Raw genomic sequence first — 23,114 nt, 5'->3', positions numbered from 1 at the left:
CCAGATTGTTTATCCAGCCTATCTTATCTAGATAGACTTGCAGATAAAATAATATGCAGAAAAACAAGACAGAGCAAAACAAAGCAACAAAACAACAACAAAAAACGACCAGAAAGAAAAGCCCATAACTAGTTCAAGGTCTGTTTGTTGAGCTTTAGGAGTATTTTATGGTTGAGTCTGATGGGGTGCCGCGCCCTGGCCCCAAAATCTATTTTTGGTGTTTCCTGAGGACTTTGTTGCTCTGTTCCCCTTGCTGTTCTGTTGCACACCCTCGGTGTTGTGGGATCAGACAGGGCACAATTCCCGTACTGTGTCTCCAGTGCTGCCCCCCATAGTGCTGTGGGTCAGTGAGGGACATCATGTCTCTTAGTGGGGCCGGCCCTCTAGTCCTCTCTTTGTGCATTGGCTGCTCTGAGCATCATCCGTACTCAGGGCTTGGTGCGTCAGGATGTGCCCCACTCGCAAGGACAGCTTCCTGAGACTTTGGAGGGGTTGGTTTTGTTCTTTCTCCTCATTTTCCCCTCTCCGTTGTCTTCCTCCTCGTCTTCCTCATTCTCCTCCCATTTTTTTTCTTATGTCGTTACTGTTTCGCTCTCTCTTCTCTCTCTCTTTAATCTATGCAAGTTCAGCATTTTTGTGGGCCTCATCTCATCTTGACAATACACAGGCATTTGTTTGCCTGTTTGTTTTGTGTATGTTTGGCCGGGTCCACTGTTACAGTTCAGAAAAGAGCACTTCCTTTCGACCTTAGAAAAGTCAGAGCCCAAACACGAGCAAACAGAGCAGCGCTGTCTGAAAAGCAGGTGAGGAAAGAAGCTAAACGCTCGATGAGTCTTTCGTTTGCTGTTCTCCCTTAGCTGGTAAAATATGGGAATAAGATGTCAGAGGTTGAATTGTCTTCTCTGTGCGGCCTAGTAGCATGTTTACTGTAAAATGGAAATGGTAGAAAGAAAGTCAAGTGACTTCAGACCTTCTAATGATCTCCCTTCTTCCCACAGACTCAGGTCAAAAGACATTTAAAAGGAGGAGATCGATCATAAACTGGGCCTTCTGGCGGGGCTCTAGCACTCACCTGGATCACTTGCCCATGTCACCAACAGCCCCTATGCCAGGCCAGCTCTTCGGTGTTTCCCTGCCAACTATTTGTGAGAATGGCAACCTGCCCAAACCCGTCCTGGTGAGTCTGACATTGGTTTGTAACAGACACTAATAGAGAAGGACGCTTGGAAATGAGGAGGGGGTGAGGGGGCATGTGGGCCCAAAGGGGAAAATTATAGACATCCCTTGGCTGTGGGTGAGAATCCTTACTTGAAAGAATAACATGTGATTGAGCTATTGCAGAACCCTAGGACAATCTAGTCACAAGATAGTACAGCCAACGGTTTCAGGAAAGAGCCGCATGAGCCTGCTCAGATAAATTAGAATTGTCTCTCAGGGAAGGATGCATAATTGTCCCTCACGTTTCTCTCCGATTCTCTTTTGGCCTCTACATGCCTCTGAAAGTCTCCGTTAATTACATTCGTGACGAATGCTACCCAAACTTAGCCGTGCGTTATTTGTGTCCCATAAAGACACATCCCCTGGCATTTTCAGAACGTGTCCTGAGAGTGGGTCAGAGGAAAGTGATGTGGCTTTGTAGTGTTTCCAGTTGGCACATGACGTGGTCATTGTCAGACTGCATCTATGGAGCCTCCAGTGCCCTTCGAGCACTATACTAAACGTACAGCAGTTGATGCTCCATTCTGCACCTCTAAGTGCAGATACGAGCCTAGCCCCTTTACTGCTGGTCTTTTTTAGGGTTAGATGTTAGGATCATCCAGAGTGGACAAGTGTAGCCTCGGAGTGTCTGCCACACAATGAACACGTGGCACAGCTGGGCTTCGGGTCCTGTGGATTACTCTTCCTACGCTACAGGCAGAAGCCATAGAGATGGAAAACAAGCAGAATGGATGGTAGATCCGAAGGCACTGGAGAAAGAAGCCTCCGGGAGAGCACGACTTTTAGACTAATTTTTTTTTAAAGCAAGTATCAACAAAACCAAATTCATTGTTTTTGAATTGATCCGGCCCCATAGGACACGACAGAACTGCCCCTTGTGAGTTTCCAAGACTGTTAACTCTTCTCAGGAGTAGAAAGCCCCATCTTTCTCCAGCAGGACCCCTGGTGGTTTCGAACTGCCCCGCCTTATAGTTAGCAACTCCAAGTAACCACTACATCACCAGGGCGCCTCTAAAGCAAATGTAGGGTGTGGAAACACAGGATGAAATCGTGTAGTAAAAAGGGAAGGACAAGCAGAGAATGAATACTTCGAGAATGTTTCTGTACTGGGTCGAATGAATCTCTATTAGTGAGCAACGACAAAGGAGCGGCGAGGTAGGAGACAGACCCGGCCCTTTAGCAGGGATCTTACAGCAGTCAAGAGAAATGTGATTCTAACGTGGCTGGTGGTTCATTATACGAAGGAGCATCTTTATAAAACATATATTTAAGGCACAATGTTTTCATAGCTGATTACAGCAAGAATAAATGCAAGGAAAGAGATTGAGAAATACTACCCCACACCCCCAAAAAACAAGTTGCCTTTAGCCCTCCCAGCAGCACCCAGCTCCAGCCTGCCCATGTGTGCCCTCGAGGGCCTCTGGCAGCCGGAGGGCAAGTGGGTGCTCTCTAGCCTGTGTGTGTGAGGTGCCATCCTGCTTTGTTTTGTTGTTTTGTTTTTCTCTGCTTTCCCCATAGGATATGCTTTGCTTTCTTAACCAAAAAGGGCCCCTCACCAAAGGCATCTTCAGACAGTCGGCCAATGTCAAGTCTTGCCGAGAGCTCAAAGAGAAACTGAATGCCGGCCTGGACGTGCGCCTCGACTGCGAATCCATCTTCGTGACAGCCTCCGTCCTGAAGGTAGGAACCGCGCTCCCCTCACCCACCCCCACCGGGTAGCTTTGGGGCAAAACCACCGGTGGTTTCTTACCTTGTGAACCATTCCCGTCAGCAACCCGCCATGGTGGATTTAGACGGTGAACAAGTAGAAAAACCCTTCACAAAGTCACCCTTGGGCCTTCAACAGCCATCCTGACAGGCGGAGGCCATGTCGAACCTACTCTTCTCGTCTTCATGCCTGCCGACCGGTGCACAGAGAGAAGTGACAAGGAGTCCTCTCCACACGGACAGCAAGCACGTGTCCACCCCAACGAATGCACTGGTCATCTGCAGAGCTCTCCACTCAAAGGACGCTTTTCTCAAGGAAACTTTAAAAGTAGCTATAGAAGGGTACCATCCTAAACAGACACTTGCCTTGATCCTGAAACAAGACAAAACAAAATTGTTCGAAGAAAGATTCTAAAGAAAAAAATTGATCGGTGGGCTCACTGAAAATCCCACTCATGTACACAGTCATGCCCGCAGCAGCTGGTCTCCTGCCCCCTACTGCCGTTTTCTTTGACAGCAGTACAAGAGGAAGGGCTCCCAGGTCTGCCACTTCTTTTCCCTTGACCGCATTTGGAGGGAGAGGAGGACTAAGAGCCCTGAGATTAATAAAGTCGAATTAAGTGTAGTTACAGAGGTACAAAGCTCTTCTAAAACAGTCAGTCAAAACCAGCCGTAAGCAGAGCTTTTGGCGCTAGCAGGACTGGAGATGTGTGGGCTCAGCGTGCTTCGCAGGACCTGAAGCTTCTAGACCAAACTCAGGACACCGTCTTCAGAGACACACAAAGAAGACTCACATCCCCTTACTCCAGCCCCGTGCCCCGCTTCTCACAGAATCTTAACTCCATGCGCGATGGCCAGTCAGGGTCTCCTCGGTAAAATGGGCCTGTTTTTGAGCAGCAGCTGCTACTATGGACTTTGCAGTAAGGCACCACCCTCGGAAGAACCCAAGGACTGGAGCTAGCGTCATCTGACCTGCTTTGCACCTGGTTGGTGATTCCGCCTTCACCCCGGCGTCTAGCGAAGCCGTGCCGGTGTGCTTCACCAGGTGCCCGGGCCAGGGAGATGCAGCCAGACACCGTGGATTTGCTGTTGTGTCCATCACTCCGAGAGCGCTATCTGTGCTGCTGCGTTTTTGCCCCGGTCCCTTCCACGTGGCCGCAGAAACGGAGATGCTCTTTGAGCTGTGTCGAGCATTTGAGCTTTTGTGTTGCATTGTTTCGTGTTTTTCAGACCACTTGGAAGCCGTTTCTCTTCATTGTTCCCTTAGGGTGGTTTTGCTTAGACGTAAGCAGAACTCTTCCCAAGTACAATTGGAAGAGAATTGCTTTAGGCTCGTAACGTTGCTCCATCAAACCCTTGAGGAGAAGTTCATATTTGATCCTGGAGGAATCACATCGCACGTGGCAGTGGGACAGGAGGGAGAGGACTTGCGAGAGTTGGCGGTTGTCATTCCGAAGCTGCTCTTCTGCTTAGTTGTGGTGGCAGTTGTATTGCGTAACTTGTTATTGCAGCCCAGGGAGAGTTCATTGGGATGTTACGAGTCATTAGCCTTTGAGTGTCGGTTTAAGATTTCATGATGTTCTCTTCAAGGCAGATCTTAAGTCTTTTTTCCATCGAGATTCAGAAAGAGCTACTGGCACTATCTCACTTGGCAGTAACAGATATTTGCTCTTCTAAATCTGCCTTTTAAAGTGGGTGCAGCTGCTAAAATTAGTTCAGAATTATGAAAATTCAGTCGGTTTACCCCAAAAGAGTTGACTTTAGTGATGGCACATTGGAATCACAAGCATCCAGGTTCAGTTCTTCTGGAAGGTATAATAGAAGAGAAAACATGTTGGGAGGAGGGGGGAAATACATCTTCCTGCTTCTTAACTGCTCTTTCAGAAAGCTGTGCTAATAGTGACTTGAGAACTTGGGGCGGGGGGCAGGGGAGGATTTTGTTTTCAGCTCTCTTAGAATCTCAATTACAGTTGACCTTCCCTTGCTTCTCACTAACATCTGGCATTACTATAAATAGCAACAGTTAAGCAAGGACTTAGTGTGTGTACTGTACTGTGACTGGAACCATGCTTGACACTGAGGTGTACGAAGATGAAAATTAGAGTGTGTCCCTGTCCTGCACAACTGATAAGCAAGTGGGGGAGGTGCACACATAATCAGCTAACTGTTGCAGTAATTATCCCAGCTTCCGTTCCACTAATGTAAGCACAGTGTAAAAGTAACAGTGTGTTGCCTTTGGGAAGGCACATAGATAAAGTTGTTGATTTGCTTTTTTCAGCAAGAGTTAGCATTAGCCCACTTGCCAACTTTTGCCTATCTCCATGTTGTAAACAGGAACTTGGAAGATAACAGTCAACCATAGACATAAAAGTTTCATAATCTCAGTGAAGATTAGATTTGAAACCTTGGCCTTGTTGAAACTCTGCTACAAGCAGCATGAGAAGCATTGCCCTAGATTGAGAATGAATGTAGAATTAGAACCAAACTGTAGCCAGAGATCAAACAACAAGCACCCTTGGTCATACACTGTTTGTGTGGTAGTCTGCTACCATTCTCCACGGAACAGGGTTCTCGAAGGCCAGAAAGGATAAGCCTGTACTGTGAGCATGCTATGTCAAGTCCTTGGGACGCAAGGGTGCTGCTGCCTGAACCAAACCCCTTGAGTAAATGAATTGCTGGGCCTGAGGGCTCAGGACTCCCAAGGAGTCCAATAAGGTCAATAACAGGCCAGCAAGACTGTATTCTACATTCTACTTTGATGAGTAAGCAACTGAGTTTTTAAAAGCTGCTGAGCTCCCAGTAAAGATGCACCTATTGGTCTCTCCCTGTTAAAAGCAAAGGATCAGGTAACAGGCATTAGAAGTTTCATAACAAACACATGTTGTTGAGAACAAGGGGGGGTTGGAGTGGACCTGAGAGCCCAGCTGTAGACAATGGAACATTCCCCCCACAGAGGGGTCACAGGGAAGGGATGAGTCAATCAGGGTGCAGTAGAGCACCGATGGACCACACAATATTCCTCTGGTTCCTTGAGGCCTTCTCACCGCCAGTTTAAGACCCCAGTGCTGCTTCTCACTTTGGACCAGACCGGAACATGTACCCAGGTACAGACAAGTGATAAAGCTCACAACACACAGAATCCATGAACAGGAATGGGACTAGTGATACCAGAAAGGTAGGGGGGAGTGGTGGGGGGAACAGGAGGGGAGGAAGGGGGTACCAATCTCAATGAATGGCACATAACCACACACACCCCTCCAGGGGGAAGAACAATAGAAACCTAAGGGGAAAGGAGAAAGCAGTTGGTGTGAGGTATGAAAATAATAACAATTTATAATCTATCAAGGGGCCACAAAGCGGGGAGGGGAGAAAAGAGGAGCTGATCCCAAGGGCTCAATAGAAAGTAAATGTCTAGAAAAGAACGATGACAGCCTATGTACAAATATGCCTGATACAATTGATGTATGGATTGTTAGTAAGAGTTGTAAGAGCCCCCGATAAAATGATCTTTTAAAAATAATTTTTAAAAGCAAATGAAATCAAAGACACATGCAAATAATTAGTCAAAAAGCTTGACCTTGGGAGCTCCCACCTCCATGGCACAGCGCAGAAGAACTAGTGGTTCTTAGAGGACTCCCCAAAGGAAATCCTGCTTAAAGTGGTATTGAAAACAGAAAATACCCGTTAAAAAGACCAGGCTTACTGGTCTCCTACAGACTGAACACCCCTAGATTACAGCCCTTAGACGTATTCACATCTGAGACTGAGCTTGTGACTGAGAGCGGTCAGCCCAGCAGTTGACAGACCTGGAAGGTACACACTGCTTAGAACAACCAGCCATAGGAGATCAAAAAGGTAGCATTTGCCCTGGATAAAGCCCAGATGGGTTTGATCGCAATAAAAAGTAAACATTTTTTAAATCCCCTCTACTTCAGCCCTATAAAATGCATACACTCAACGCTTATGAAGTTGGTGTCTTGGTCACCTAGTACTTCCATAGCAAAATATACCACAAGTGGGGGTCCCTAAAGGACAGGAATTTGTTTTCTCACAATCACAATCTTAGAGGCAGGAAGTACAAAGAATGGCATTAGCTGGGGAGGGGGCAGTGACATTGCTAGGCATTTGTCTTCCCTCTATATATGTCCCTGTCTATTTTTATTTATAAATCAGAACCAATTAGGTTTGGGACCCCCTCTGTGCCTGTATGCCTCATTAACACAACAAAAAGGAAAATAATGCCCAGACAGGTGGGCATTTACAGTACATTCAGCCAGTCCTGCATCTACCACCAACACCCCTACATATTTTGATGGGATGCTATTCAATCCATAACCATTTGCATTCATTCTTTTGTTACCTCAGAACTCAAGGGTTTGAAATGGTTAATATATCTAAACTCTTTTTTGAAGGATGTATATATATTCCAATTATAGGGGAAAACCTCTAATAACTCCTTGGGAATTTTAGTATATTTCCAACACCTAGTGGTATAGTGGTAACCTGTTGGGCTGCTAACTGAAAGGTCAACGGTTTGAAACTCAAAGGGAGAAAGAGGAAGCTTTCTACTCCCATATAGCGGTACCTTCTCAGAAATCCATGGGGGCAATTCTGCCCTGTCCTACAGGGTCTTTGTAAGCTGGAACCAGATTGATGGTCGTGGGTTTGAGTCGGTCTATTGTTTGTTTGTTTGTTTGTTTGTTTGTTTGTTTGCCTAGTGTTTGCACACTATTTGCAGAAAAGAACAGTGAAGCTGTCATCGGGGTTGTTTCCTCCTAAGGTATTCATTCACACCCTAAGACACAGGACCTAGGTTTGTCTTGTGTGAAGAGGGGTTGTAGTGGTTTGCTTTCTATCTTAGAGTTTCGCTCCCTAGGAATTAAGTGGGTGGTTGTACAAGGGGACGGGAAGGACTTGGGCTGGTTGGTGGCCAGACCCTGTCATATTGTACTGGTTTGTTAAAATGTAAATGAGGAGGGGGGTTCTGCTCAAACAGATTGCCCTTTTTCTTGCCCACCACAGTCAGGACTCAGGTTGCCCCTTTTGTTTGGGCTAGGAAGAAATTCAAGCACCTCTGTATGCCCCTGTGTGCGCCACATTTGGCTTGGAGTTCAGGTAAAGGTGGTCTTAACGGAACTTTGGAACAAAATGCCTACTCTTCAATTTCTCCAGTAGATATTTGGCATGAAAATAATGGCATAAATTATTTGTTTTTCCTTTCATGTAAGGATTTTCTACGAAATATTCCAGGAAGCATTTTTTCATCAGATCTCTATGATCATTGGGTCTGTGTAATGGATCAAGGCAATGATGAAGAGAAAATAAATACAATTCAAAGGTAATTACTCTAATTTTGTCCTGTCTCAAGAATAGTTCTTTTTTTTAAAATTATTTTATTGGGGGCTCATACAATTCTTATCACAATCCATCCATCCATCCATTGTGCCAAGCACATATGTACATTTGTTGCCCTCATCATTCTCAAAACATTTACCTTCTACTTTAGCCCTTAGTATCAGCTGCTCATTTTCCCCCTCCCTCCCCCCTCCCCCTTCCCTCAAGAACCCTTCATAATTCATAAATTATTATTGTTTTGTCATAAGTTATACTGTCCGACATCTCCCTGCGCCCTCTTCTCTGCTGTCCATCCCCCAGGGAGGAAGCTATACGTAGACGAATAGTTCTTTTTAAAGCTTACTTTCCGTAGAATGCTCTAGTAAAGCAATGACAACTGCTAAAGTCAGGTCTCAGGGTGGGGGGTGCAGTTTAAAAAGCGGTTGATGTAGCTTCTGTCATTGCAAGTCTCACTGGATTCCTCGAATCTTATTAATATAGAATTATTTGACCATTGTTCACCTTCTGAGTATCTGAGACTAGTGGGACCTGAAATATCTTAGTCCAGTGGTTAATGTTGGTGAGCCCACTCCACCATTTTATGATCTTAAAGTTAATAAATATTTAACTGGTCAGACAACTCCTTATATATGGCATCCAGCAATGGAATTTCTACAGAGATGAAAGCTTTGTAGCTAAGGCAATGCACTGAGGGTTATAGTTGCCATACAGATAATCAGTGTAGAAGAGATGGGGAGGGTCCAGTGCACGCACTGCAGGGGGTGGGGTTGGGGAGCCCTGCTGTGTTGGGTCAAGTTGAGAAGTAAATCCAGTGGCACTCGTAGATGTATAAGAAAGAGTTTTATATTGACAAGTAATTATATATCAAGCAAACATCCCAGCCCAGTCCAGATCAAGTCCACAAATCTGATACTAGTCCATAAGTCCCTCTTCGGACTTACCCAGCCACATGCAATGATGAAAAATGTAGGAAGGTCCCAGGCTGGTGGGTGCAGTCTTGTGGATCCAATGGCTATGGATGCATGTCCAGGGCGCTGGAAGATCTCAGCCGCATGGCTCGCAAACAGGAAAGTGAAGCAGTGAGAGAGAGTCTCTTGGGGGTCTCAGCAAGTCTCCACGCACGTGGCTTGTCAACAGGAAAGTGAAGGCAGAGAGCGAGGAAAGTTCCCATAATTCTCCTTTCGAGCAGGCCATGCCCACCAGGAGGTATCAGGATGTACCTGATTAACAGTCTAAACTCTACCACTTCACTCTTTTACCTTCAAGTTGACCGGTGATTATATAACTACCATAGCTGCTAAACCCAATCTCATTAAAAGGGATGCAAGCACTAATTGCTGGCCCTCCTTTCCCAAACATTATAAGAAAAGAGGAAAGAAGAAAACTTTCACACAAACTCCCAAGCAGTACTTCTAGGTCAGTGAGAACTGAAGAATAACATCATCTTAATAGCATTTACTTGTGTGGGCTTGCTGAGAAGGTTTTTCTTATCAACTTTCAAATATGAACTATCATCGAGACACGACAACTGACGCATTGCTCACAGCCAAAGAATACAGTGCAATTTTGAAAGACACCAGAAGGCAAGACCATGTAGCCCAATATTCCCTCCTCTTCCATAGTTTGCCAGGAACCAATCCGTTCGTGAGCATCACAGTCTATAACCCCAAGTGCAAAACATTACATCCTACAAACTATTAACGGAGAAGATACTTTGACAGTAAAATTATAACTTCCAGCCAAAAGGAAAATGAACACGTGTCAAAATTTTTAATTAAGTCATCATTGGGACCCATAAAGTGCTACAGCCAGGTCAAAGGAGATTTCAAAGTACCACACCTTATGTAGTCTAATAAGAAAAGGTTAAGTGAATTTAAATAGATGTGGCCCTAACTTTTCTACAGAAGAAGAAAAAAACCCAAAAACCTCACTGTGGTCAAGTTCAAACTGACTCATAGCTCTCAGGACTAACTCATAGCATGGGTGGAACTGTCCTATGGGTTTCCAAGACTGTAATTGTTTATGAGAGGAACAAGTCCCATCATTTTTGCAGGGAGTGGCTGGTGGTATTGAACTGCCCACCTTGCAGATGGCCACCTAGCTCGTAACCACTACCCCACCAGGGCTCCTCTTTTTTCTACAGGGGGGGTAGATCAATTGATAGTTCCTCCATCAGAAGGCACTTTTCAAGTCCATAGACAAGTATTCCCCAACTGATCTGTCAATTTGTCACACTGTGGTGGTTCACATGCTGGAAGCTGGGCCACCAGTATTTCAAATACCAACAGTATCACTAATGGAAACCTGTTTCAGTGGAGCTTCCAGACTAGACAGAGTAGGATGTGCTCCCCTTCTGAAAGACCAGCCATAGAGAGCCATAAGAATAGTAGTGGAACATCTCCCCGCAAATTCGGAGGCACTCAAAACAGGCCTGGGGGAAGCGGTGCCTCCTCAAGGTAAAATCATCCTTAAACGACATAGGTCGGACCATCTTAGACTGTTGGAGCACACCTGAAAGCGAGAAGAAATAGCTGCAGTCATGCATTAATCATCAGAACCACAGATGATCTTGGACAAAAGCAAAGACTACCTGATTGATGTTTATGGACCGTAATAAACTATGGAAAGCCTTGGAGAAGAATGAGAATTCAAGAACACTTCGTTGTACATGGATCCAGAGGCTGTTGTGCAAACAGAACAAGGGAATGCTGCATGGCTTAAAATCAAGAGAGGTGCGTGTCAGGGTTGTAGCCTTTCACTATATTCAGTCTGTGTGAGAAGCTGGACTATGTGACGGAAAACGCGGCATCCTGATTGGAGGAAGGCGATATGCAGCTAACACAACTTTGCTGCTGAAAGTGAGTCGACTTGAAGCACATGCTGGGATTGCAGCCATCAATAGGGATCACAACTCACTGGGCAGAAAACCAAAATCCTCACACCTGGACCATGGTAACTGGACTGTGACCATGATGGGTATCATCATGGTGACATGATGATACATGGCTAAAAGATTGGAGTTATCAGGGATTTTGTCTTGCTTGGCGCCACTATCAGTCCCCTTGGAAGCAGCAGTCAAGAAATCAAATAACGCATGGCATTGGGTCAATCTGCACAAGACCGCCTTAAAATGTTGAAAAGCAAGGAAGTTACTTAAGAGAACTCAGGTGTGCCCGACCCAAGCCTTGGTATTTTCAGTCACTGTATCTGCACCTGGAAGGTAGACATTAAATAACTAAGAGTGAAGAAGAACTGGGGCATTTGAGTTTTGATGCTGGTGAAGAAGATTGAAAGCATCCTGGACTCAAAAGGATGAACAAATCTGTCTGAGAAGGAGGGCTGCCCAAAGAAAGCACGTTGTTCGCTGCATCAAGGGCTCTAAGAAAGGTTGGGAAGACCTCCAGGATGAGCAGAGTCAAGGAAGGCTGTCTCCCTTGAGGAATGAGGAAACTGTTCCTGAATTCTAGAAGCCGATGAAGGGAGAATGCAGAAGTACCACTGATGTGACAACTCCTGAGGTTGAGTTCTCTTCTGACTTCGCACTTTTAAGCGAACTTCTTGACCTCTGAGTGTGCACATTGCTTTAAGGTCAGCTAGATCGGTTTATCGATCATTCCATCAGTCTTTTAAGGTAGAACAAAGCTCATGAACATGATATGATAGAATGAGTCATAAACAAAGACAAGTCTTGGATTTACCAACACAATCCAGGGAGCAGGGTCTGATCAAAACAGTGACTTCTTTGGGCATCTGTTGGACTAGTTAAATTCAAGGCAGAGATAAGCTCAGAAGGTGATGGCAACTGATCTGGGGGGGTGCCAAAGGACGAATCTTGTTTGATTGTATAGAAAGGCACAAGGACTTATTTTAAAGAAACTTTAAGAAAACTATATTCAGGGTAGCATGGCCTGACCTGGGAGAATTTCTGTGGGAAACGTCACCCCATTTACCCTACAAACCTCCTGACTTATTTTCCTTCCCCAAAACTCAAAGAACATTTAAAGGAAGCCTAGTTTGAACTCCTCCAGCATACCGAAACTGCTGTTTTGACCTGGGGCAAATGGATGGGTGCAGAATTCTTTGACAAAGGGTTAGAAGATGGAAGTATGACCTTCACCAGTCTGGAGATCCAGTTGGAGGATATACTGAGTAACAGTTGCTTCACCTTTTGGTATTCTTTAATAAAGCTATGATTTTTATCATACATTTTTATTTACATATGTTTTCTGGATGGTAGAAAAATCCACGTCCTTGAACTGCAATGGGAAAATCCCATATTTTTTACAAAATGAGAATCGTAGAAATTATACGATTGCAGTGCAGACTCGTGTGAAAGAGGTGCCAGTGATCTAAGACACATGAGACAGAATTGGCGTGGGCAGCCGGGGAGGCAGAGAGCAAGCTCACCGGTCAGACCTGGAGTCGGAGTAGCTAAGGTTTGGGTTCTCGTCAGGGAACGCCATTCCCGGGTACAACTGGGAAGTAAGGGAGCACTGTAAAATTCAGTTGCTGTTTAATTTCATCATTAAAATTTTGGGGATTTCAGGTGAGTACATTCTGAAATGTACGTGATAGGATATGCTTAAGTTAATACACATTAGGTTCAGAGAAATATTCCAGGCGGCATCTTTTTGCTTTAATATCTGAACAATATTCTTGCTCAGGCCAGCTTTTTATTTCCAAGTTTGTAAGTGAAGTGTCTTACTTAAATGGTGCCCTGTTTATCCATCCCCCTTTGTCTTTAGGCTATTAGATCAGCTTCCAAGAGCCAATGTTGTTCTTCTAAGGTATCTTTTTGGCGTATTGCACAACATTGAGCAACATTCTTCGTCCAATCAGATGACTGCGTTTAACTTAGCTGTGTGTATCGCTCCAAGCATTCTTTGGCCTCCTGCTTCCTCCAGCCCAGAACTAGAAAATGAATTTACAAAAAAGGTAAGGGAGTTTTTCCACGTCTGTGCCCCTGGGCAACTGAAAGTCTCCCTTTGGCCGCTGGGAGCCAGGGTGTTAATTCTAAAAGATGTTTTCTTCGATGCCTGAAGGACACCTCGATGTGCATTTGAATCGACTGACTCTGGAGTGTTCGGGCCTATCCTGGAGGGCAGCGGGAACATGGAAAGTGGGACTGTTAGAACAGCCGGGCACTTCCCTATTCCCATTGAACATTACAAACATGCTTAAAGCCACGGGATGATAGGAAAGCAGTTGCAATGTTTAAGATTTAGATTTTTTTTTAAGGCAAAATCTTTTGGAATATGATCATTTTCAACTCTCAACCATGTCACATGTCTGGTGTACAATTGGGAATAAAGTTAATGGCACCGACAAGTACAATTTCCTCATCTGAAAACTGAGAAGTGATGTTAGTTAATACCTGCTTCACACAGTAGTTACTTGAGATCACAACCCTGTAGTACCTGGCATTTGAGAAGTGTGCAGATAGGTGAATTCCCTTTGCTTCTAATATTCTACTCACCCTGCCCGGGATGAGACTGTCAGAGAATTGTTCTGCTACCTATGTGCCTTTGTCTGCCACTGGGACAGAGAAACGATTGAGTGGTTTCCAGGACAGCTCAGTGGGGCAGCCCAGTAACATCTTAAACTGTTCCCAAACCACTTCCAGTTCAGAGCCTGGGGGAAGGCACTGCTGACTTGCATACGGCACGTGTGCTCCCCAGCTGCACTGTTCCTTCCCAGCAAGGCCACGGAGAACACATGCTTCCCACCTTTATGATCACCTGCTTTCCATCATAAATGTTCTGCTTTGATCTAATTGACGGCATTGTAGTAAATAGTATCTTCTACACCCCACACACCCAAGGAAGAGTATTTGAAATTGCCCTCATTTTAAAAGAGAGAGCCATTAGAATAAAAATGCTGGCATTAAACAAATAATAACTTGAATTCACTGTATTAATTGTGATTTTTTGTACTTAACCTGCTCACCGTGAGAGTATCAGTCTTTTTTTTTTTTTTAGAGGAAACTGCCCTTCCAAAATTTCTCAGAATTCTCAGACAGATTTTTTATTAGACTCGGGATTCGTGTGTGAAATAGGACTTTTAAGCACGTGATAAGAAAAAGCAGCATGTGATTGTTGTCCTGGTTTTTTTTGGGTTTTTTTGTATAGGTTTCCCTGCTCATGCAGTTTCTGATTGAAAACTGCTGTAGGATATTTGGAGAAGAAATTGTGTCCCTCTTGGGAGAGATTTCAGTGCAATGTGATAGCAGAGAGAATCCCTCAGGTATGCGAATCATATGACGGGTTCTTAGGGGAAGGCAGCCACGTGTCCATGCGGGCGGGCGGGGTGGGGGTGTTGGCAGATGCTGAGCCCGGGGCTCCCCTGGAGTAGTCCACAGCAGTGGAAGGGAAGGGAGCCCCTGTCCTGGGCCAGCAGCCCCATCTCTCTGATACACCTGAGTGGCTGCTCCACATTCCAGAACCAAGTTTGGGAAGCTCCAACTCTTTGAATCCTGGGAGAAGGGGCCCCACCCTTGGGAGCAGAGAGCACCTCGCACACGCCACGCTTCTTCCAGCAGTTCTGCTCTCTGAGCTCCCCCAGGATTGGTCCTGTTCTCTTGCACACGGCGCACAATAGGCCTCACTCCTTTGACACACGCCCCTCAACCCCCATCCCACCCCCACCCCCGCCTGACTGTGGAATGTCAAGAGGCAGGTAGCACCCTCTGCTTCCATTCTTTCTCTGCCCGCGTCACCCTGAAGTGACAGGTGTTCCACTTTGGTAGTTCATTCGATCGGCAGGTACAGGATTCATTTCTTTAACGAGCGTTTGTGCGCTCACATTCCTGGGGAAAAGTGTAGGACCCGTGTGCTTAGTTTCTGCTAAACAACAGTTTTCCAAATCTTTTAAATTTTGTTTCCATTTTGCATAGTTCACTGTTGACTCTGCCCCTTTCCTCTCCTGTTGTTGCAAACAGCGAGGAGAGACCACTTGGCCACGATGTTGTTTTCAGCGCTCCGTACCCAGACCTGTCTCCCTTCCACATACATAACAGTTGAGCGTGATTCAGACGAGGGCTTTGCATTTGGATGAAATGAGCCACCCTTCTTCCACTTTTCTTGTAAAGTTTCACCAAAAGCATATGCATCCCTCAGTTCTAGCAGCTGTCTTCGGCTGGTGCTGTCTGCGTGACAGGGCTCCAAAAAGGTCGTGACGAAAAAACGGGAGTTAAAGAGAATCGAGTTCCCCATGACCTTTGTTGAAGCACCCTGGTATTCTCTCATTAGACGATGGAGACTCTGTATTCCTCTCGTCACTCCCCACCCCCCACCCCACCCCCTGTGATGGACGTCAGTAGCCTTTCTGGTGAGGGCTCAGGGGCTGTTCTACCAAGGCAACCTAGGCTGTCATCTTAGGGCCTTTAAGACTCTTCCAGCTTCTCTCTCACCACCCATAACCCAACTCCCAAACCGCTGCCACATCGCAGAGGGTTGTTAGAGCCGCACCCCACTATAAGCGCCCAATTATGTTTTACTTAGTACAAGTGCCGTAACAGAAACCGCACACACGGAAATGGTTGTCACAAAGGGATCTCTTCGCCTACATTTAAAGTAAGAAAACCCTCCCTGCCATCGAATCAGTGCCAACTCATAGAAGGCTGGAAGTCCAAATTCAAGGCACCATCCCTAGGGGTAGGCTGTTATCCCTGCTGACTCTGCAGGATGAGCTTGTCTGAGCTTCTGTTCTTCAGCCAGGTCTCTGCTACTTTCCCTTGCTTATTTGATTTCTTACATCTGAAAAGAGATTGACTCCCTGCACCAGTCCTGCCTCATTTACTATAGCAAGGACATTCCTTTCCCAAATAGGATTCTATGTATATCGGCATAGAGACAAGGATTTACCATACAACACACAATTCAATCCATAAAACTATTGTTCCTACCTGATGTTAATACCTTCCTATTTTTACCATCTCTGGGAATTGTGACATGTCCTCATTGCTTTCAAGAAATCTTACTAAAGAAAGGCTATTTTATCGGTTACATCTGAAGTATGAGATAGATGTATGTATCAGTTACACAGGTGTATGAGATACATCTATTAAACTCCCAACTTTTTGTTTGTTTGTTTACTTCGGCGCTAACATTTGGGAAGATTGTGAAAGATGTTTTCTTTCTTGAGAATTCAAGCAGCGATTTACACAAAAGGGTATTCAATTGGCGCATCATGGATTTGGGTGTTGGGTTGGTTTTTTTTAAATAAGTAATTATGTTCAGGCAGCACCGCTATTATACGTAGTAACGAGAAAATATGAACCATGGTTTGACTTTTTTTTTTTTTTGACAGATATTTCCTGCTTCCCGCTAAATGACTCCTCCTATGACAGCCTGGAAAATGAGCTCAACGAAGACGTGGATGCTCCCTGCAGTGACTTGGTAAAGAAGCTGGGCCAGGGCAGCCGAAGCATGGACTCCGTCCTCACCCTCAGCGACTACGACCTGGAGCAGCCGGAGGTGGAAGGCCTTTTAACGCTGAGCGACGTAGACTTAGACCCTTCTAAAGATGAATGCGCTCCAATGAAGCGGCCCCTCGAGGCCAAGCCAGTGAGCTTTTCCGTGGTGTACCCCGACGTCCCTCTGCGGGCCCGCACCAGGGCCCCCTCAGGCGGTTGCTCGCCCTCCTACCTGCCCCCAGCTGCTGCAGACGCGCCCAAGAGCTTGCGGCGACATCGGCGCTGCTCGGAGCCCAGCATCGACTACCTGGACTCAAAGCTTTCCTATCTCAGGGAGTTTTATCAGAAAAAGCTGCGCAAGTCCAGCTGCGATGCCATTCTCTCCCAAAAGGAGGAGGACTACCTGAAGCCGACCCAGCCCCTCCAGGGAGAGGACAAGGCGACAGCTTTCAAGCCAAGTGTGGCTGCAGGCACCGATGGCAGCAAGAAAAACGCAACTCACCAAAATGTCAAGAAGAAAGGCCCGTCCGGTCATGAAGGACATCTTGGGAGACCGTTCCCTAAATCCAAGCCAGTGGCCATCTCCGTGGCCTCGAACAGCCGCCCTGCAGTACAGGATCACCGCAGGCACCCGCCCGGGAACGCAGCTGCCCCCGGGTGCTCCCCACCACACACGGCAGCGGCCCTCCAGAGCTCCAGGATGCCCCGGCGCTGCTCCGAGCCCAACATGGAGGATCAGCACTGCATGCTGACCTATCTCAGGGGGGGGCACTCAAAGAAACAGCATAAAGCCGGCTGCGACGCCGGCCCCCTGCAGGGGCAGGAGGACTATCTCAAGCGGCACAAGTCTTTGCAAATGGAAGGGCAAAAACTCATGAACCAGAGTTTGGTCATGGGCATCGAGGTAGGCAAGAGTAGCGCCTCCCACCAGAGCACTGAGAAGGTCTTGCCCCCAGGACTGAACCTGTGCCCCAGGACTAGTTATTCCAGCTTGTCCTCCCCAGGCACGTCCCCGTCGGGCTCCTCTGTGAGCTCCCAGGACAGTGCTTTCTCCCAGATTTCTGAGCACTCTGTGTTTACACCCACTGAAACCTCCTCTCCCGTCGACTGCACTTTCCAGGCGCAGAGGAAACAGGGAGAGCTCTCCTCGGACTGCAGCAGCTCCAGCCTTGTCTCCGTGAGCACACCTAGCTGCTCCGGTGCTCAGGCCAGCGGCCGCCTGGCTTACCCAAAGAAGGGCACTCCCGAGTGGCATTCACAAATGCATTCTGTCACTCTGCACCCCAGCACGTGGCTGAGGAACGGCGTGGCCAGTCTGAAGAACTGGACCCTCAAGAAGAAGGCCAAGGCATCTCAGCCAGAGGAAAAGAAAGCCAGCTCTCGGAAAGGGCCTGCAGAGCCCACCTCCCCCTATGCTTCTGAGTTGCAAGAGAGACAGACTGATGTGCCCCTGAGGGCCACCAAAGGACTCGGAGTTGGGCAAACCACCCCGTGGTTAAGTCCGTACCCCTGCCAGGACTCAGACAGACACTGTAGCACTCCCTTCAGCCCCACAGAAGACAGGCTCGCGTTCTGTAAGAAGTCCCACAAGGAAGCTGAGGTTGGTGGTCAGTGCTCCCCTGGTGCTCTACCCTGTGAAAGGCCCTCCTCACCCAGCTCTCTGACTGTGGGCGATGGGTGCAGGCCAGACCCTGGGCCTGCAGTAGTAGGGAGTGATGATGCGGACCGGCATTTCACCAAAGACATTTAGCCAAGGGGAGAATCCGATCTCTCCAGGAGGAGGAGCTGGGCTTCCTTGTAACACAGAGACAATAATTATTATGACCCCTCTGTATAAGACACCTGGGAGAGGTAGCATGCGGACCATCGTGGCTAATATTTAGAACAGGAAGATTCTCCTGACATGCGATTACTTGGCAGAAAGCTCATTCTCAATGATTTGGTCAGCCTAGTATTTGGGCGGCTTCTCTTCACTGAGCCTAGGCTTAGCCCTGTGGTCCAACTCTAGAGATTTTACGGAGGAGGGCTAGAGAAAGCAATCTTTCTGTCGAACTGGGTCTCACGTGAACATTTCTGTGAAATTAAGTTACTTGAGAAGACCGGGATATCATGGAATTAAAGATGAGGGACAGGGAAGAGAGGGAAAGGGTGTAAAAAATTATCCACAATCCATGAAGTCTTTTTAAGAAATAGCCTAGAAAAATACCATGAATCAAAGCAATGAGAAGCTTTTGTCTAGTGATGAAGGGAATCATGTGAAACATTTCCCTCTCTGTAGATCTATCTCCAGAGAGCGTAGTTCCGGGCATCTCAGTAGCATGTCCTCATAGCACCCTTCCAGGAGCTGTCACGTGATGCAGTGAAGCTAGAAAGGAGTAGAATGGTTCAAGGACCATTGGCCCTATAATACCATCTTGGGGTTTTGTTGTTGCTGATTTGCTTTTCCACTGGTGTGTTGTAATGCTCTGCAAAGGCTCCAGGAACTGGCCCTTTCCAAAGGTGCCTTTTGCTGGGAACATCCAGGACACCTTTTTCCATTTACAAGGAGACCTCCTGACAGTTACGCGCCTGCCGGTACCAACATTTGATCCGCCTTCCGGCTGAACTGCTTCCCTCCCGCTCTGCCCCTTAGAGGAGAGTCAGCTGCGGGGGAAAAATGTGACCAGCATTCCTCACTGCTGGGCTTGGGCCGCTGAGAAAGCCCATGTAGAGATCGGCAGGTGATACACAGTCACAATAGAACACACACCAAAGTGGCTGCCAGTTCTTTGACAGTCGTTGGCTTTGGGCCTTTTCACTCACAAAAGGGTTTCCATCCTTTTGCTCCAAATAATTCATGGTTTATGGATGGTTTGGGCCCCCTTGTGTGATTTCATAACCATGGACACTTCCTCTCCCTGTAAGGCTCCACTGGGACATCTCCTTACTGGGGATCAGAGCATGCTAAAGGGATTGCACCAGGACTGGATTTGCATCTTCTTTCTAATGATTTGCCCATACAGAGTGGCTCAGAGCCCATTCACTTGGTCTCTGGTCGACCACCAGACTCTTAGCATCACATGAATGTGTTACCCACGAAGTAGCTTATTCCAAACTAACTTTCCTTATCACTCCCTAGGAATCTGTCATTTCAGATGTTCATTCCCTCTTGCCCTGAAGGTTGAGGGGTTTGTTTTGGGTTTTGTTTTTCCTTTACATAAATAATAATGTTTCCTCTAAGATGAAGACGTTTTTCAGTATTAGTTATAGGTGCTACCTACCTCTCGGGGACATGACCCTCTTTGCCCTAAGCACTAGAATGAACTTTTAGAACTCTGTCCAAAGAGCACCTTCACGACACTGGCCATCTCAGTCGCAGATGTGAAGTTGATTTCACCCAATAGCTGGACACCCCCACAGAAAGACCTCTATGTGTCCGTGTGCATTTTTGTGGTTTAATGTATAGCGTCCGCAGGCACTGCTCCCTTCCCCTTGGGGCATACTACTGTCAGAACTGCACGATGTGAAGGAAGCTCCCAAGGCTTTGGAGTGTCTTTCTGGAAGAAATGACTTTTCTACTTATCAAATTAATAGTTCTAGTCTTTTTATTTTCATATTAGTGGGTAGAAAACCACCACCCAATTTGAAGCATAGAACAAGATACGTGCTGAGGTTCTTCAATAACCATTCCTCCTCCCTGGATCCCTTTAGATACTCCTGTATTACTTAAATGTGAATAGTTTGTTAATATTGCTGTAAAGTATTATATTGTACAATTTGAAGACAAACTACATGTCATTTTATTATACTCTGTCAACCTATAATATATTAGACTGATGCTTTATCTAAAATGCTTTGAGTTTGTATAATATATCTTGACAAATTTTACTACCATATGTTATGTAATAAATGTGTATTTTTGTACTTGCAGAAACTGCTGCTAACTTTTAAAAGTTTTTGTTTTGTTTGTTTTGTTTTGTTTCCAAGGCACTGATGATGGATATGATGATGTCCATGCTATTAAATAAAACATCATTCTGCAGAGTGGAGCCCACCAGAGCAAGATTGCCCTTTGTAGAGTTGTGTTAGTGGTTGTTGAGCCCCATTTGTGCTTCCTGTTGGAAATTTCAAGTGGGGCCATTAACACAGAATTGGAATTTTTGAGTCTTTAGGCATAAGCCATGTCCATCCTCTCCTGAAAACGTTGTCTTTCCCTTTTGTATTTTCACCCTATTTATCAAACCTCATTGTTTTAGACACAAAAATCATTTTCTTTGGCATTCTTTTTAATTACACTTCTAAAATCAAACAATTCTAATGTCAAAAAGAACCACCAGCTCAGATCAATTGACTGCAATGGATTTTTGGACTATTCTGGCATGTTGACCTTAGACAAGCCAAGACATCAGAACTTTTAATGTGGTATAAATGTATTAAATAGCAATAGTTTCTCATGATTGCCTACATCTGTACTTTCTCAAAGTTCATTGAGGCTCCCACTACTTGTTTAACCACCATTTCAAAGAGGTTCAGAAACAGAATGCTACTTTAGTCCAGACAAAATCATTTGCTACAACTACACTGCCAGAAATGTCATTGATCAGGAAATGTGGGTAGTGTACACATGCTGATACTTCTCCCAAAAATGTACGGCAGTCCAGAGATAACTTTGCTTTTAAAAAAGTCTTTTTCTCCCAAACATTGGATTTAAGAAATCATATCACTTCTGTGTGTGTCTTTGTCTTGTCTTTTCCTGTTTAGGACTGAATAAATACCCTCCTTAAATTATATTCGAGATTTGGGATCTCTCTTACATGCAAAAACATTCAGAACACTCGTACAAAGTAGATATGAAGGTTCTTTGCTCACCGGAAAGTCAACAAGCAAAATGCCTTGAGCATTAAAAAGGTATTACCACGACCTTTCTTCTTGACCAGCCCACTTTTTCTTTGCCTATGTCACTTCCACCTCTTGACAGCCATGGTTTTGTTGGTTCTTGTCTTCAGGATTATCCTGGTAAAGGCATGTTTCATCTCCTGTTAACAGTTCTTCCAAGAAATGCTTCAGGATCTTGATCCCCAACTCGTCAAAATCTTCCATGCAAAATTCTATTGTCTGCCCCTGACCTGGATGCAACAACATTGGTACCTACATGCCAAGCAGAAAGTTTGCTTACCTTTCATGTTTTAGCTGGAGTTGTGTAATCTGAACGAAGACATCTGTCGTATTGGCTGTTGCTTCTGCTGCTAAACATTGCTCCTCTTCAACTGGAGCATGAACAAACTGGGTTCATCACAGAGTAACGCCCACTGCTGTGGACTTCATCCTCAACATCAGCTAGTGCCTTCTTAAATCGGGTTCCCCATTTGTAAACTGATGATTGCCTTGGGGTATTTTCCTTCATAGACTTTTATAGTATCCATGAGTTCACCAAATTTTATATTTGTTCCTTCAATCTAAGCGGAATTCATGGTTCTCTGATTGGGGCTTTTAAAAAAATGTTGGTGGGGCTTTTTTTCTTAGTACCTGAAACCAGATCTTGTTCATATGCATATTGTAACAAGGTAGTATCAGTTCATTTTGGTACCAATTTTTTTGCATTATTTTATGAATTCTATGAATAATCTCCAGAATATAAATTTTCCATGAACTTTTTAAAGACAGCCCCCTTGTATATATGCTATTCAGGCAGTTAATTGTTATTCCCAGGTACAGTTCTGGAACCTAGTGACAGATTGGGAAGGATTTTTTTTGTCCTTAAGAACTTTAAACAACTGAGGGAATCACTAGGAACATATGCCAGAAGAAGAATAGTAACTCTGTGTCTATATGCACTGCTAATAAAAGCATTTCACTTGTATCATTTAATGCTCACCATGTCTCTGTGATGCATAAGGCGCATCAACTGGACTGGGCCATAATTCTCTGGTTTGGCAGTTTCAATAGTGTTATCCTCCACAATGAGATCTAATATAATCACTTCCATAATGAGATCACCTATGAGCAGCCAATCAGTTGGAAGGGCGTTTCCTCAGGGTGTGGTCTGCATCTGATATATGTGTAAGCTTTGATGGTTTTGTTTCTAGAAAACTCAGCTTAAGATACAGGTTAAGAACCTCATTCTGGTAAATATGAAAATATATGAGGATGGGGAAATAGATCTATGTGCATATATTTATAGGGTTAGTATTAAGGTAGCAGAAAGACATTGGGCCTCCACTCAAGTACTCCCTCAATGCAAGAATACTTTGTTCTATTAAATTGGCATTCTATGATGCGCACCTTAACAACACAACCACTAAAGACAAAGCGGATGAATAAACAAAAGGGGTGAAGAAAGCTGATGGTGCTCGGCTATCAAAGGATATAGTGTCTGGGGTCTTAAAAGCTTGAAGGTAAACAAGCGGCCATCTAGCTCAGAAGCAACAAAGCCCACATGGAA

The 23,114-nt window shown here is 45.5% G+C and overlaps 1 protein-coding gene across 1 annotated transcript in view; it reads left to right on the top strand.

Annotated features, from left to right (window-relative positions):
* ARHGAP20 (Rho GTPase activating protein 20) overlaps positions 1-21,462 on the top strand; it is a 145,679-nt gene extending 124,217 nt beyond the window's left edge. The window contains exons 10-15 of the mRNA XM_004708978.2: positions 999-1,177; positions 2,737-2,898; positions 8,154-8,263; positions 13,026-13,215; positions 14,409-14,523; positions 16,588-21,462. Coding sequence (XP_004709035.1) covers positions 999-1,177; positions 2,737-2,898; positions 8,154-8,263; positions 13,026-13,215; positions 14,409-14,523; positions 16,588-18,443 — 2,612 coding nt within the window. The 3' untranslated portion in view covers positions 18,444-21,462. The remainder of the gene's footprint in view (positions 1-998; positions 1,178-2,736; positions 2,899-8,153; positions 8,264-13,025; positions 13,216-14,408; positions 14,524-16,587) is intronic.
* Positions 21,463-23,114: the final 1,652 nt, after the last annotated feature.

This window comes from Echinops telfairi, unplaced genomic scaffold (assembly GCF_000313985.2).
Source record: "Echinops telfairi isolate 266 unplaced genomic scaffold, ASM31398v2 ScPeMD7_7421;HRSCAF=8459, whole genome shotgun sequence".
Classification (NCBI taxonomy): Eukaryota; Metazoa; Chordata; class Mammalia; order Afrosoricida; family Tenrecidae; genus Echinops; species Echinops telfairi.
This window is presented reverse-complemented; position numbering and strand designations above follow the sequence as displayed.